The sequence below is a fragment of the Myxine glutinosa genome, chromosome 7 (assembly GCF_964187855.1).
Source record: "Myxine glutinosa chromosome 7, kmMyxGlut1.1, whole genome shotgun sequence".
NCBI classification, from domain to species: Eukaryota; Metazoa; Chordata; class Myxini; order Myxiniformes; family Myxinidae; genus Myxine; species Myxine glutinosa.
In genome coordinates this window covers 84,751,575-84,767,166 of record NC_136267.1, presented here as the reverse complement: position 1 = coordinate 84,767,166, position 15,592 = coordinate 84,751,575, and the positions used below count along the sequence as shown (strand labels likewise).

The 15,592-nt window shown below is 42.6% G+C and overlaps 1 protein-coding gene across 3 annotated transcripts in view; it reads left to right on the top strand.

The window, feature by feature from the left end:
- Positions 1 to 15,592, top strand: part of LOC137430769 (collagen alpha-3(VI) chain) — a 205,190-nt gene that overhangs the window by 134,027 nt on the left and 55,571 nt on the right. For all 3 annotated transcript variants that reach the window (XM_078781945.1, XM_078781946.1, XM_078781947.1), the window contains 5 exons: positions 1,338 to 1,400; positions 6,708 to 6,758; positions 10,594 to 10,629; positions 10,829 to 10,891; positions 15,050 to 15,112. In XM_078781945.1, the coding sequence (XP_078638071.1) occupies positions 1,338 to 1,400; positions 6,708 to 6,758; positions 10,594 to 10,629; positions 10,829 to 10,891; positions 15,050 to 15,112 (276 nt within the window). The remainder of the gene's footprint in view (positions 1 to 1,337; positions 1,401 to 6,707; positions 6,759 to 10,593; positions 10,630 to 10,828; positions 10,892 to 15,049; positions 15,113 to 15,592) is intronic.

Below are 15,592 nucleotides of genomic sequence, written 5' to 3'. Positions count from 1 at the left end.
GTTACAATTATTTCGTTACCGCGATAACTTAAGAACGGCCGAATGGATCAAAGTCAAACGTATACAGGTATCTATAATGATGCAAAGATGAACTGTTTGGATTATGGCATCGAGAGGTCAAAGGTCAGAGGTTATGTTAAGTTAAAATTATGTCGCCGTGCTCACTTGTGAACAAGTGATGAGATTTTGAACAAACTTGGTATGAGTATATATGATGCAAGGATGAACCGATTATATTTTGGCATCAACAGATCAAAGGTCAGAGGTCATGTCAGCTACAAATGTGATAACTTGAGAACAGCCGAAGGGATTTAAATCAAACTTGGTACAAGTATTATTATGATGTAAACATGAACTGATTAGATTTTGGGGTCAAGAGGGCAAAGGTCAGAGGTCATGTTAAGTAAAAATTATGTTGCCGCACCAACTTGTGAACCAGTGATGGGATTTTGCCCAAACTTGGTATAAGTATATAGAATGATGAAAAGATGAAATGATTATATTCTGGCATTAAAGTTGAGGAGTGAGGTGATTTTGTGATTTTTGTGAGGTCAGAGGTCATGTCAGGTAAAAATGTGATAACTTGAGAACAGCTGAATGGATTTAAATCAAAGTTGGTAAAAGTATGTATCATGATGTAATAATGTAGGCGGAGGCATATCGGTCAATGTTGTGACGTCGAAAAGTGTCGTAGTTTTCTATTGGTTCAATGAATATTACTATGTATAACATTGCATACTCCTGTGTCCTTCTAAAGAGTTCCTGCTGTCATAGAATAATAAATGTTAACGTTGGAACCACTAGAGTAAGTTCCAATCCCCGCTTTTTCTTCCTCAATCCCAGAAAGAGGGGTTTTTGAAACAGGCATGTCCATGATTGAACGGACACTCATTATTGTTCCAAGTAAATCGATTATTACCTTTCCAACAAGTACCATTTTTATTATTCTAAGACAGCAGTAACCTTCAGTATGAAGTGTGACACACACACACACACACACACACACACACACACACACACACACACACACACAAACACACCTTTTAGTAATAGATGTAGATGGATAGGCCCATCTAACCCTGGAAACATGTAATATTGGTAGAAAATAATTAGCTACTATATGATGTCATCACCAATTCATATGAACCATGCAACCAGACCCCTATAAACAAATACAACAATCCTATTTGCCTTATTTATTGCGTCCTGATGCCATACCAATCTCAAGATGTTAACTAATTCAATCCAAATCTTTCTTGGCTCAACCATGCTCTAGAAATTCCCATCACAAAACGTTTTTAATGTGCAATTTCACGTACTTTAATTACCTTATACAGGGTGACCCGGGGTCTTTGGGAGAAAAAGGCCACGTTGGAAGAGTCGGACCACGAGGAGAAAGTGTGAGTTTGGATTTACTTGTGTTCTCCTATTGCTTTGTACATTATAAAGATTAATAACAGGCAACATCTAATGACTATACACAACAGCTCGCAGATTGGGTGATTAACCGTGGTTATTGTGTGAGAAGTGAAGGTCTGTTAACAAATGAAAAAAAATAAAAATAAAACGCTTAACTCGCTAATTCAAGTGACTGTAAGTGTTCATTGTTTGTAATCAGGTTGAGTGTGCATTGTCCCAATAAGAAGTGAAGAGGCAGAGAAAATGTCCAGGTAAATGTACCAATGAGAATAAATGCCATCACGAAAATAGATTCACAAGCATAGAGGTGAGACTAATTGAGAAGGAGAAAAGAGGGAGATTGGACTGATTGGTCTATTGGACTGATTTATCTATTGGACTGATTGGTCTATCGGGCAGACTTGACCATGGGACTGACTGGTTCATTGGACTGATTGGTCTATTGGACTGACTGGTCATTTGGGCTGACTGGTCATTTGGGCTGACTGGTCATTTGGGTTGACTGGTCCATTGGACTGACTGGTCCATTGGACTGACTGGTCCATTGGACTGACTGGTCCATTGGACTGATTGGTCCATTGGACCGACTGGTCCATTGGACTGATTGGTCCATTGGACTGATTGGTCCATTGGACTGATTGGTCCTTTGGACTGATTGGTCCATTGGACTGATTGGCCTATCGGGCAGACTACACCATGGAACTGACTGGTTCTTTGGACTGATTGGTCTGGAGGTTTTAAAACTGACAATCTACTGATACTGCAACTCTCATTCTGCTCTTTAGCTAATTTTGTTAATGTACAGGGTGTTTCAAAAAGAGTGATACAACTTTAAACGTTTATTTACAAAGAAACAGAAACCTCAGAAACGTGAACCAAACATTTATTGAAAGCTTATGACATGGTATTTTCTATCACTGATTGCTATTGCAGTAAGTCACTGCAAGAGTTAGTGAGAGTCCAAGGTCTGAAATTGGCATTCACGCAAAATCCTTGTAATTGACGTTCTCGATGTGTGCCCCTCCGTGGTTCAGACAGGCATTGATCCCGACTCCAAAGTTCTGTCCAACTTTCCTGTAGGTCTCATGTGGCACTGCTGGGAGGTAGTCTGACACCTTCTGCTTCAGACCATCCAGTGTGGCAAGGCGGTTGACATAGACAGAGGCAGCCCCCAAGAACCAGTAGTCCAGAGGGTTCAAGTCTGGGCTGTGGGGTGCCCAGTCATGAGCTGTACCCAGGGCAATGAGTCTGTTTCTGAAGAGCTGCTGGGTCATTCCATGTCAAATCATCAAAGAATCTGCCGTCATCTCTCAGATTTTTGTAAAACTTTGGGAACCAATTGGGACCCATGAAAAACAGCTAGAACTCAAATATTTTTGCTAACAGCCTCTTAATTAGTGAGATACAGGTTAACGAACTTTGGACTAATTAGCGCGATGTCGCGAATTCAAATGGCCATATCTCTAAAAGTATAACACCTAGAGAGCTGGTTTTGGTGTCATTTTAAAGGTATTTTCATGCCCTATAAATTTGTCTGGGCAACATTTTCCTACCTCCAATCACAAAAAAGTTATCATAAAATATAAACTTCAATCGTGAATCCAAAAAAAATGTATCCTTCAAATTTCCTCAAATTCATCCCAGATGTACCTTATGATGTCAAGAAGCTTCCACATAAGTTTTGTGATGGGCACTCCAATAGTTTCTGAGATATGAGCAATAATGTACATGTACGTATGGCATATAGGTTCGAAAATCAGCATTTGTAATGTATTATACAATCATTCTAACCTAGCCATGACAGGGAACACAGGGAACAGCAATTCAGCCATTTATGCCTCCATGAAGAGGATTTCGGTGTCCCAGCTGAATGGCACTTTTTTGCTACGTCGCATGGGAAGGGACCATCTGATGGAGTTGGCGGGACAATTAAGCGGTTAGCAGCTAAAGCCAGTCTCCAACGACCATATGATCAACAGATCATCACTCCTCGCCAACTTTTTGAATTTGCTGATTCAGAGATTGCAAATGTCAACTGCCAGTTTGCAACAGCAGAACAGTATGAACAAGAATCAAAACTACTCAAAGCAAGATTCGAAGAGACCCGCACAATCCCAGGTACACTAAAGCTACATTGCTTTGTTCCTGTGTCTAAGGAAAAAGTCACAGTTCGAGCCTTTTCGTTCTCAGCCGAAGAACGAAAGGAACATGTGAAACTTACACCTGGGATGATCGATCACAATGTCTCAGCCATAACTGGTTATGTTACAGTGGATTATGATGGTCACTGGTGGGTTGCATGTGTCATGGAACATACCCCAGAGAGGCATGAGGTGGATGTTAAGTTCCTCCATCCACATGGACCATCCCCATCATATACATTTCCGGAACCATCAGACCCTCTCACTATTGACTACCAGGATGTGCTTACTACTGTTGAACCAACCACTGCAACTGGAAGGACATATTGTATTTCCAAGAAAGAAACAAGTGCTGCTGTTGCTGCATTGAAGAGGAAATTGAAAGCCTAAGTCAGGTTAGTGAACACTGTGTACTTGAACTCACTTATTGATTGTATAATACATTACAAATGCTGATTTTCGAACCTATATGCCATACGTACATGTACATTATTGCTCATATCTCAGAAACTATTGGAGTGCCCATCACAAAATTTATGTGGAAGCTTCTTGACATCATAAGGTACCTCTGGAATGAACTTGAGGAAATTTGAAGGATACATTTTTTGGGGATTCACAATTGAAGTTTATATTTTGTGATAACTTTTTTGTGGTTGGAGGTAGGAAAATGTTGCCCAGACAATTTCATAGGGAATGAAACTACCTTTAAAATGACACCAAAACCAGCTCTCTAGGTGTTATACTTTTAGAGATATGGCCATTTGAATTCGCGACGTCGCGCTAATTAGTCCAAAGTTCGTTAGTCTGTATCTCACTAATTAAGAGGCTGTTAGCAAAAATATTTGAGTTCTTGCCGTTTTTCATGGGTCCCAATTGGTTCCCAAAGTTTTACAAAAATCTGAGAGATGACGGCAGATTCTTTGATGATTTGACATGGAATGACCGTGCTGCAGGCAGGAAAGTGATGGTGTCACCAGCTGTATTTGGGGGTGCACCATCCTGCATAAACCAGGTCATGCTGAGCTGGTTTGGGGTGACCTTTTGGGCTAGATCATTATGGAACTTCTGGAGCACGGCCCGGTAGCGCTCACCATTGATCGTCACTGTCCTGGTGTTGTCATTCTCAAACCAGTAAGGCCATAGCATTCCCCATCTGGCATTGAAGGTGAATAAGCATGTGACCTTAGGCTCTTTCAGGTACCTCTCAGTGATCTCCTCAGGTGGTTCTGCCCCCAGAAAATGAGAACCTCTGGCGGGTGTCTACATATGATTTAGTCTCATACCGCAAAGCCACCACTTTTGTCTTCTGCTCCACTGTCAATGGCATAGTTGAGCTATGGAGCTAGAAATCTCAGGGAACAAATACCACGCTAACACAACCAAACGGTGAAAAGGAAAACGGTATAGGTAAAAAAACAAAGAAATGGCAGGAAGTCAAAGTTGTATCAATCTTTTTGAAAAACCCTGTAATTAGTATGACTTCTTCCAGAAACTGTGCTCTTGAGCAATGACCTTCTCGTTTTAGCTTCCTTTTCAAAGCTTGTTGGTAAATGACTATATAGGTCATACCTGCCCTGTGCTAATATCTCAATAATTCAAGAAAGATTTTTTTTGAAGGTTGGCTTACACTAAACCTTTAATTCAGATACATTCTCACAACAACAACAACAACAACAACAACAAGCATTTTAAAGGCCATTTTCCCTGCTAGAGCGGGGGTTAGCCTTGCGGTCCCCATGACAATCTTCTCCATTTTGCCCTATTTTCTGCATCTCTCCTTGTTAACCCCCTTGCCCGCATTTCTTCTTCCACCATCTTTAGCCAAGTCTTTCTCGGTCTTCCCCGTCTTCTACTTCCTTCTACATTCATTTCCATCACTCTTCTCAACCAGTCACTTTCATCCTTCCTCAACACATGACCAAACCATCTCAACCTGTTCCTCTTCACAGCATCAATCACAGGCTCTATTCCCATCATCTTTCGCAATTCATAATTTGTCTTCCTCTCTCTCAACGATACTCCGCACATCCGTCGAACCATTCGCATTTCCACCCTTTCCAATCTTCGTTGCTGCTCTACGTTCATTACCCATGTCTCGCTCCCATAAATCATAACACTTCTCACACATGCAGCATACACCTTTCCCTTCAGCTTCAGCGACACTCCCCTCATCATCAGCACGCCACTCAATTCCCGAAACTTCTTCCATGCACATCTCACTCGAGCAACCGTTGCCGAGTCTGATCCACCTTCTCCATTCAGCATGTCTCCGAGGTAGCAAAATGTTTTCACACCTTCCAGCTTCACGCCGTCTCCACGATCCAACTCAACATTTCCTCCATCTGCAGCTCCCTCTGTGCACACCTTACATTTGAATGTAGCTGCCACACTGGTTAATGACCCTCTCAGACCACTACATTTTTGATGAACCCACTCAGCGCACATTGTACACTGAATGGAGTTCACTCCGACACCCTTCCTACACACAGCACAGGGCCACTTCCCAGTTCTTACCACCTCACCACATGCTTTACCACTTGCCATCACCTTCGTCTTTCCGATATTCACCTTTAGACCTTTTGTCTCCATACATTCCTTCCACGTGTTCATCTTTTCCTTCAGTCCATCCATACTTTCCGCAATCAACACCAGATCATCTGCATACAACAACTCCCACGGTAAACCCTCCTTTACGTTCTGAGCCAGCACCTCCATCACAGCTACAAATAGTAGTGGACTTAGTACCGACCCCTGATGCACTCCCACCTTCACCTCAAACTCACCACTGTTCCCGTCCTTCGTCCTTACAGCTGTGCGTGCTCTTTTGTACATTGCCATCACTACTCTGATCAACCATTCCTCCACTCCTAACTTCCTCAATGCCCATGTCAATACTTTGCGTGGAACCCGATCGAATGCTTTCTCCAGATCAACAAACCCAAGAAACAACTTCTTCCTCTTCTCCATGTACTTCTCCTGCAACTGCCTCACATGCACATTCTCACAGAACCCATAAAAATTTTGAAACATCTTCCAAGTTTAACTAACGAGACCTCCCTCCTGAACAATTTGATACTCGATTCTAATTTGATACTTAAATGGTCACATGCACGTTTAATTCAACCATACCAACTTGCTGTGTTTCAGGGTATGAATGGAGGAGACACACTTGGGCCCCATGGTGATGCTGGAGAAAAGGTTTGTGGAACTCACTAGTTCTGGATACATTTAAGTGAACACCACAATAACAATTACTTTTTTCTTTGATCATGTTTGTAGAGGATTCCTCAAATTGCCTTTTAGAAGTACGTGATGTATAAAATTCCAAACATTCCTTAAACCAAACCCCGAGAACAGCAGATGATGAAAGCTAATAGTCACCAGCTGTTGGTCTGGGGGATTGAGAGAGGAAGGGAGGGTAGGCTCACAAAAGACTGTAATGCACTACACATTTAAACAATTGAAGATATACAGAACATACAACATGCATAAGTAAACTGTTCCAGGGACTTGCTTTTCTTGCAATTATAAGATTGAGTTGATGACTGGCGTGTGAGCGTTGAATAGTTATTTACCATGGGTGGTAAGTGGAACTATCTCTAGTGCACCTAATGAAAAGTCTTCATGGTTGTGAAAATTACAGGAGAGGATTACAGGTAAGCTGATACCGCATCTTGTACAATGCAAAGAGACATTCATCTATGGGACAGTGACAGGATTCCATGAATGTAAGGGCAGCAGGTGATGTGTGGTGCAAACCTTGCAACAAATACTGCCTGAGATCCAAAAGTGAATAGCAGGAATGGTATACTAACCCCGACAACAAATTCTACTGCAGGCCTAATTAAGGACTTGTAGATAGTAGAAACAACACCATCAACATCAACAAGTTTGCTTTTCAAACCATTACAAGCCTCATACCAGCAGCGGTGAAAATGTGAATATGGGAAGTCCAGTAAAATTAGAAGCCAAAGTGATACTGATAAAGGCCAGATGCTTGGTGAGTCTTCTTCTTATATGATCCATTCATGCCAGATGACATAAGGAGCTCACGCCAATCTCTGCATTTCTGTCTGTCTAGTGCCATGTGTTTGAGTTGCATCCAGGTGACTCTTGTGTCTCTCATGTTTCAGCACAACATTCATTTATTTTCTAAACTGCTGTCCTGAAACTTTTCAACTTTAACAAGCACTTTAGAACGAGGCAACGATATCTTAAAAATACCCGAAACATGCATTGAGATGAATAATCATTAAGAGGAATTTTGATCCAATAATTAAAATAATAATAATAACTATAGTTTCATATTGTAAAACAAAATTGCCGTTATTCTATCACGAGGAAGAGTACCCGTTCCAAGTGACGGGAAAAGCTAGCATCGGGTCCCCCTCATCCCCCCCCCCCCACCCCCACTCCCTACCCTCTCTCCACCATTCCCAACTCCCTCCTCTCCCTTCCTCAATCCCTCCTCCCTCTCTCCCTCTCCTGTCTCTCTCCTCCTCTGCTGTCCCCACTCCCCCCCCCCCTAACAATGTCTCCCCTCTCTCTCCCCTGTCTCCCCTATCCTTCCCTGTTTCCCCTCTCCCTCCCCTGTTTCCCTCTCCCTCCCCTGTTTTCCCTCTCCCTCCCCTGTCTCCCCTCTCCCTCCCCGTTTCCCCTCTCCCTCCCCTGTTTTCCCTCTCCCTCCCCTGTTTTCCCTCTCCCTCCCCTGTCTCCCCTCTCCCTTCCCTGTATCCCCTCTCCCTCCTCTGTCTCCCCTCTCCCTCCCCGGTCACCCCTCTCCCTCCCTGGTCTTCCCTCTCCCTCCCCTGTCTCCCCTCTCCCTCCTCTGTCTCCCCGGTCTCCCCTCTCCCTCCCCTGTCTCCCCTCTCCCTTCCCTGTCTCCCTCTCCTGTCTCTCTCTCCCTCTCCTGTCTCTCTCCCCCTCTCCTCTCTCTATCTCCCCCTCCCCTGTCTCCACATATTCCACCCCCCCCCCCCCACCAGTGTTTCCCCTCTCCCTCCCCTGTCTCCCCTCTCCCCCTCCTGCTCTCCTGTCTCCCCACTCATCTTCAGGTGTATTCAAATGGAATACGTAACCATGCCAATGGTTTTTTTTAACCAAGTAAATCGATGATTACCTTTCCAATGGTAGATAATTGGATGAAGGTACAGGGTAGGGGTTGGAGTTCAAAACCACAAACAGACGTTTTTGGGAGGAAAATACGTTGCCATTGAAAGAAGAAGAAGATGTCGTAGTGTGTGGACATACATAGAAGCACTAACTGGGGCCCATATCAATAACAGTCGCTACATGAACGGCGATCTTACGCACTTGTGGTACGATTTTATGAATAAACAATAAATATTAATAAAGAGATGCATAATAAAATAATACTGGAATTTTTATATATCATCAAGGCTCGTGGAAGGGCAAGAACACAAAGCAGATAATGACGTTCACGGGAGCAACAAAAGTTGACACAAAAAGTAGAATCGGAATCCAAAAACATTGCTACTGGTTTTCCTGGCCGGTAATAAAATAAAAGAAAATAAAATATGGTGTAAAATAAAATAAAATAATCAAATGTAACAGCTTTTAATAAGCATATACGATACAATCATGACGGGTTCACAAAACCCAACACAACACAGAGGATTATACACACAAAGTTATGGATTACGTCCGATGAATTATTTGCAATAAGGGAATGGGAAACGGGTCGAAATGTGATTCTAAACATGAACGGGTCAAAAAATTAGGCGGGATTTGTTTGGTGTGCTTTAGGCATAAATGTGAAATGCACAAACCTACAGTGTACAAGCACAGCCTCGATTGCTTCAGAAAAAAATTAAAAACAAAACAATGTGGGCGATGTATAAGCACTGCCTTATTCACTTCGGGAAAAAAAAATGAGAGCGGTGCATAGGTACAGAACGCTGGCTTGATTGCTTGATGCCTTGAAAAAAAAATAACAACTTTGGTTACGTAATGAAGCAAAAACGTTGCTATTGCTTATGTGCATATACAATACATCGTGTTTATATAGCTTGGATTGATTCCAATTCCACTGGGCCATAAAGGAATTATTCTATTGAGTTGACCGGAAGGCCTGAAACCTGCGGCCTACATTAACTGTGTGCTTCAGAATGCTTGTGATGCCGATTGGCTGCAACCTTTCGACATTTCATGATGCTTTTAATATTCGCTGTTGGTCTTTTTCACACTGATGGCAAACGTTATGGGGAACTCAAGGCGACTGTGAATAGAACACTTCTGTTTGGAGTAATTTTACCTCACGTCCCACAGAGCATATTATTTAATCATATATAGGGTTTTAAAAAAATTGTATTCCGAATTTTTTTCCGATTTCACTCTAGATTTCGACATTATTTAGGCCATGCGTTCCGATCGTAAAAATATTGAATCAGATTAGAATATCAGCTTTTAATAAGCCGATACGATAATCTTGCCAGAAGCCAATAACAGTGCACCTGGCCTCAGACCTAATCAGCGTAACAGCGGATGGGCGAATGGCCAACCATACTTGTCATACAGTTGTGGCCAAAAATATTGGCACCAAAGCACTTTTTTCAAATAACTCACAATTTTCTCGAAAAATAAGTTGAAATTGACAAAAGTATTTGATCTCCACAATTCACCCTTCCTGCACACAGCACATGGCCACTTCCCAGTTCTTTCCTTCAGTAAGGGGTAGAGAAAGGTGGAGAAAAAAAGAATGACCATCATTTTTGAACCTAGCGGACCCAAAAACCCCCAGATGAATTTTTCTAGCAAAACCTGAGAGGGTCAGGCAATGAAACTGCTCTGGATGAGTTGGTATGGAATGACCCATCTTAAAGACTATTTGGGTTCATGGAAGTCCATTCCATGTTAGAATCCATGTTGTTATGGGCTTGTAAGGTGGTACATCATCATGTGATGTATGCTATTTAAGGGTGCCTATTGAATGAGGAATGTTTATTCGATCATAGAAAACACAGAATGATTTATTTACATACATTACAAAGTGAGTTATTGCATTTTCTTTCAGGGAGAAATTGGATTTTCTGGATTTCCAGGGCCAAAGGTAAAATGATAAGACTTCTCTCCCACCCATATCATGCCCTCCCCCTACCCAACCCCCCATCTCCCCACCACCACCCAATTTATACCATTATTCTATTGCAAACTTCACAGCCAAAATATTTTCTCCCATTTTCACAGTATGTGCTCTTCATCCAATTGATACTTCCAGGATGTGCAGAAGTTTTCATCTGTTTTTACAGGGAGAGGCAGGAACCCCTGGATCAAGTGGAGACACAGGGAAGCAAGGCATTCGTGGGCTGATGGTGAGATTCTGCCAGATGTTCCACTGGTATGGTATAGGATCTTATAGTATCATTGGGTGCAAGGAAATGCTTTAAATATATGATATTATGCGTACTACAAACACATTAGAGGTCAGTGCTATAGAAGAGGCTACGGTGAGACAATGTGCACCCCTTTATGTATGTACAGGATTTAGAAAATAGGTTCCCTATATAGGATTTGAACCTGAGTTCCAGCATGGTATGGGATTTGGACTTGGGTTTCCTGAATCCATATATGATTTGAACCTGGGTTCCTTGCACCTATGCGGTGTGAAACTGTGTTTCCTGCATCTACGAGTATATGGGATTTGAACATGCGTGAGTTCCCTGCATCAAGAGCCAGACATTCACATGGGAACACGACCAAGCCAACACTATATTTTATGAGATATGTAGATAAGTATCCCTAAGGTTAAAGGTAGGTAAGGGTTTAAAATATTTTATGCTAACACCAGGAGTTTGAATAACGAAATGGAATAGCTTAAAGCTAAAGTAGATCGCTAAGGGTATTGCAGTTGCAGTCAGTGAGACGCGGTGAAATGAACAATCAAACTGAAAGACAGAAATTTAAGGTTACAAGATGTATAGGTATGATAGGGAAGGGAAGAAAGGATAATAAATCCTCTGAACAGATCAGGCTCATCGAAGGTGTGGCAATCTGGGTGTCAGACAATATTGTATCGAGAGTAAAAATGACAATAAGGATGTGGTTAGTGCAGAGGAGTCTATGTGGATTGAAATAAGAAGTTGTAAAAATGGTAAGATACTGTGTCTACAAGACTCCTGTTATGAGGGAAGAGCAGTAGAGGGGTCCATGAAGAATTCAGAAAGGTCTGTGGAAAGGGAAGAGTATTGATTATGGGGGAGTTTAATTTACCAGGGAAAGAGCAGAGCCGAGGAAGATTATTTCTAAAGTTAATACAGAATTGATTTTTAAGTCAGCATGGACAAAGGCCCACGAGGCACAGTGCGGTGTCCATTATTATAGCAATGTTCCAAACATCAGTTATTTTCAGTTATCTTAGCCATCCTCCCACTCTTGGTACTCTGAATCCTGTGATGAGGCAGTTGCTTTAAAACAACTTGCATTCTTCTTCTGGAAGACAATTCCAACTGAGGGCAACCTCAGATCTTTCCACAAATCCCACAACAAGTATGTGTCTACTCTCAGGAGAGCCAGAAAACAACATCTGTCCAATCTCAAGAATTAGCTTTCATACTTGTCTCCCTCCTCTAAAACCTGGTGTCACCTTGTTAAGTCTGTCTCTGATGTGTATGCAGTACAAGGGGTAAAGATAGCGTTAAGATAAGTGTGTGCTCCTTCAGTAATAGCGCTGGAGAATTGATGAATGATGAGGGTGAGATGGCAGGTTTATTACATCGTTTTTTTTGGTTTTACATTGACACAAGAACAGTCTGACGAATTTCCAATAGCTGGGATTATCTATCTCAAGGGCACACAAGGGATTTTAGAGGATATGCAAGTTGGATTGGAGGAAGTAAACAAACACCTAGGCAAAACTAAGGGATGATATGGATCTGGAACCAGATAATTTGGATCCAAGAGTATTGAGGAGAGGATTGGCAAGATGCGGGGGGTAAATAGACAGGACAATGACAGGCAGACATAGGTAAAGCTCCCAGGGTTTTAGATTGTATTCGTAGGAGGGTGTATTATAAATTAAAAGTGGTAGTTAACTCAGTACAGGAATATAGTGAGGCCCCATCTAGAATATTGTGTTCAGTTTTCGTTGTCACAGCTGAGAGAGAACACACCTGCCAAAGAGAGGATACAATGTAGAGCAATGTTAGATTGATCCCAGGCCTAGCCAGACCAAGCTATGAGGTGCAGCTGAAGGAGAAAGGACTTTTTACATTAGAAAGGAGGCAATCGTGAGGGGATCTGACCGAGATGTTTTAAATAATGTAAGGTATCGACATAACAATTGCAGATGAGTTTTCTGAGGTCAGGTATGTGCAGATGTGACACTGACAGGACCGAGGGCCACTGTAAATAATGGGAGAGTTAGGATGGTAGTAAGGCAGGGGTCTTTCGCTCAGAGATTGGTAAATGCATGGAAAAGTGTCTTTGTAAAGGTAGTCACAGCAGAAACAGTAGATCGTTTTAAAAACTAGTTTTGATTTTATACAAAGTTGAGGCTCATGGAAGAACTAGCAGAGAACAGATCAGAACACAATAGAGTAAAAGGATTGGTACAAAGCGGGGGGATTCCTGTATTGGCAGCAGGACACTGACATTGGTAGACAATGGACAAACACTTGTATTCTGTATGGCATTTTAATCTATTGAGGTCTATCAGATATTCAGGTTCAGGCCTATCAGATCTCTCAAACAAGGCTGCTGCTGACAGCCCGGACATCATCTGTTTAACAGAATCCTTCCTCCTACAAGATGTTCCTGACTCCATCGTGTCTCTCCCTGGCTATTGTCTCAGATTTGTTCTTATTGCTTAACATCGATAACTAAATTTTTCACTATTCTTGTACTCATCTTACACCTCCTAACCCCCAGGAGTACCTTCGACTATGACGTCACCTCTGCTCCCACCCCTTGATTGTCTGTATCTTGTACCTCCTCCAAACAGTGACTACTCCATCTACATCTCTCTCAGACAACATGTAACAATTTTTAACCACTCATCCACTCATTTTTAACCAAGCCTGGTGTTGGCTTAGCGGTTAGGGTGCTGGCTTGGGATCCTAGGATCCTGAGTTCGAATCCCGGTCGATCGCTGAATTCACGCCAGGGGGGTTGACTCAGCCTGTCATCCTTCCTAGGTCGGCAAATTGAGTACCAGCTTGCTGGGATGAATGATCCCGGTGTGTACCCCAATTTAGAATAGGTACACCGTATCCCTGCGCATCGTAAGAGGCGACTAAGGGTTGGCGTCAGGAAGGGCATCCGGCCATAAAAACATTGCCTCAAACAGGGAACCATGAGGTCATGGGGCCTGCAAGGCTAACCCCCTCTCTAGTGGGGAAAAATGGCCTTAAAACGATCATTCATATTCATTCATTCATTTCATCCAAACTCTCTTCCTCATACGTGGCGATTTCAGTTGTCACCAAGCAAATTGGTTAGGTGTTGGTACCTCTCTCACCAGCCATGGCACTTCAGCATAGGACTTCTGTGACTCCATGGGACTGACTCAATCTGTAAACTTTCCCACCTGGATTTCTGTAAATGGAAAAATCCTCCCTTCTGGATTTGATTATGACCAATTTCTCATGCTCGTACTCTGCTCCAATTGGTCCATCTGATCACGTGCTTGTGAAGGTCAACATATCTCATATCTCAACAACTCAACTCAACAACAACTCATATCTCAACAACATATCTCAGAGAACAGCCTCAGCACTGGTGCATCTGGCAGTTCACTCAGGCGAATTGGCTGGGACCGCAATTAGCCAACACACTTCAGGACTAGCCTCCTATATTTACCACTCCTGATATTAACTTAGCCTGGGAATTCTTCCACAGTAACCATCTTTCCCTTATCCATCCTGCCCACCCCATGCATCTTCCCCTGCCCCCATTCCTCCCCACATCCATTGTTTGTCTAAGTCTCCCTCTATCTTGTCCTTCAACTCTGTTGTTGGTGTCACCTCCGCCCCTCTCTCTGCTGTTCCCCTTGTCGTGTTGCATCCTGATCAATTTAGTGTATTAGCTCTTCCACGAACCTTAACTCTGTCTACAAAGAAAACCTGGTTCCCATTCTCATGAGCCAGGAGTTCATATGGAAACAATGACCAGTCAACCCGTTCTCTTTTTCCTTTTTCCGCAAATGCAGTGTTGTATTGATGGTGTTATCTGCACCACATAACATCCTACGTGAGGTACCCTGTACTACCAAATGCAGTCAAGAATTGCAATATTCTCTTTGTGCAGCAATGATGTAAACATCTTGTGTTCTGATAGTTGTCAGAAAACCACAACTAGAACAGACATAGTAGGGTTCTAATCACATGGACAATATCAGTCCAACTTGCCCTCAGCCAATGTGCTCTTGCACTTTTGTTACTTATATACTTTTGGGAGCCTTCCAGATGTTGCTTTGTGACTTACTCATGTTGCAGATGACTGCATGATCTGCATCCCTGTGTGTGACCTTGCAGGGAATTTCAGGTCACCCGGGGACTGTTGGAGAACCAGGCGAGAATGGTCAACCAGGAAATCGGGTACATTCATTGAATTACGGTTTTCTTAATTGCAATAATTGTCAAGTTTAGATTTTCCTTCCCTGTATTAAAAAGTGTCCTCAGCAAATAACCAACACATCGTATTATCCATAGAGTAGGAACTGACTGGATAAATGCAAGCAAAGGGACATGGGAGGGGCAGTAATATGAGATCCCAAATGGACATTGGAGGGGCAGTAACACAAAAGCTGAAACAGACACAGGAGAGGGGGAGAAGTAACATGAAAACAATAAGAGTGACAGTGACACAAAATACGCAAAGGCACATTGAGGGGCAGTAATGGGGAACCCTTAAAGGGAACACGGGTGGGGGAGGGCTGGGGGGCACCAACAGGGAAACATCAAAGGGGACATGGGAGAGGCAGTAACGGGGAGGGAGAAAACTTAAAAAGTAACCATGTGTACCTGATTAACCCTCTATTATCGTGTGTGGGCTAGTAGGATGTCATAGAGGTATGC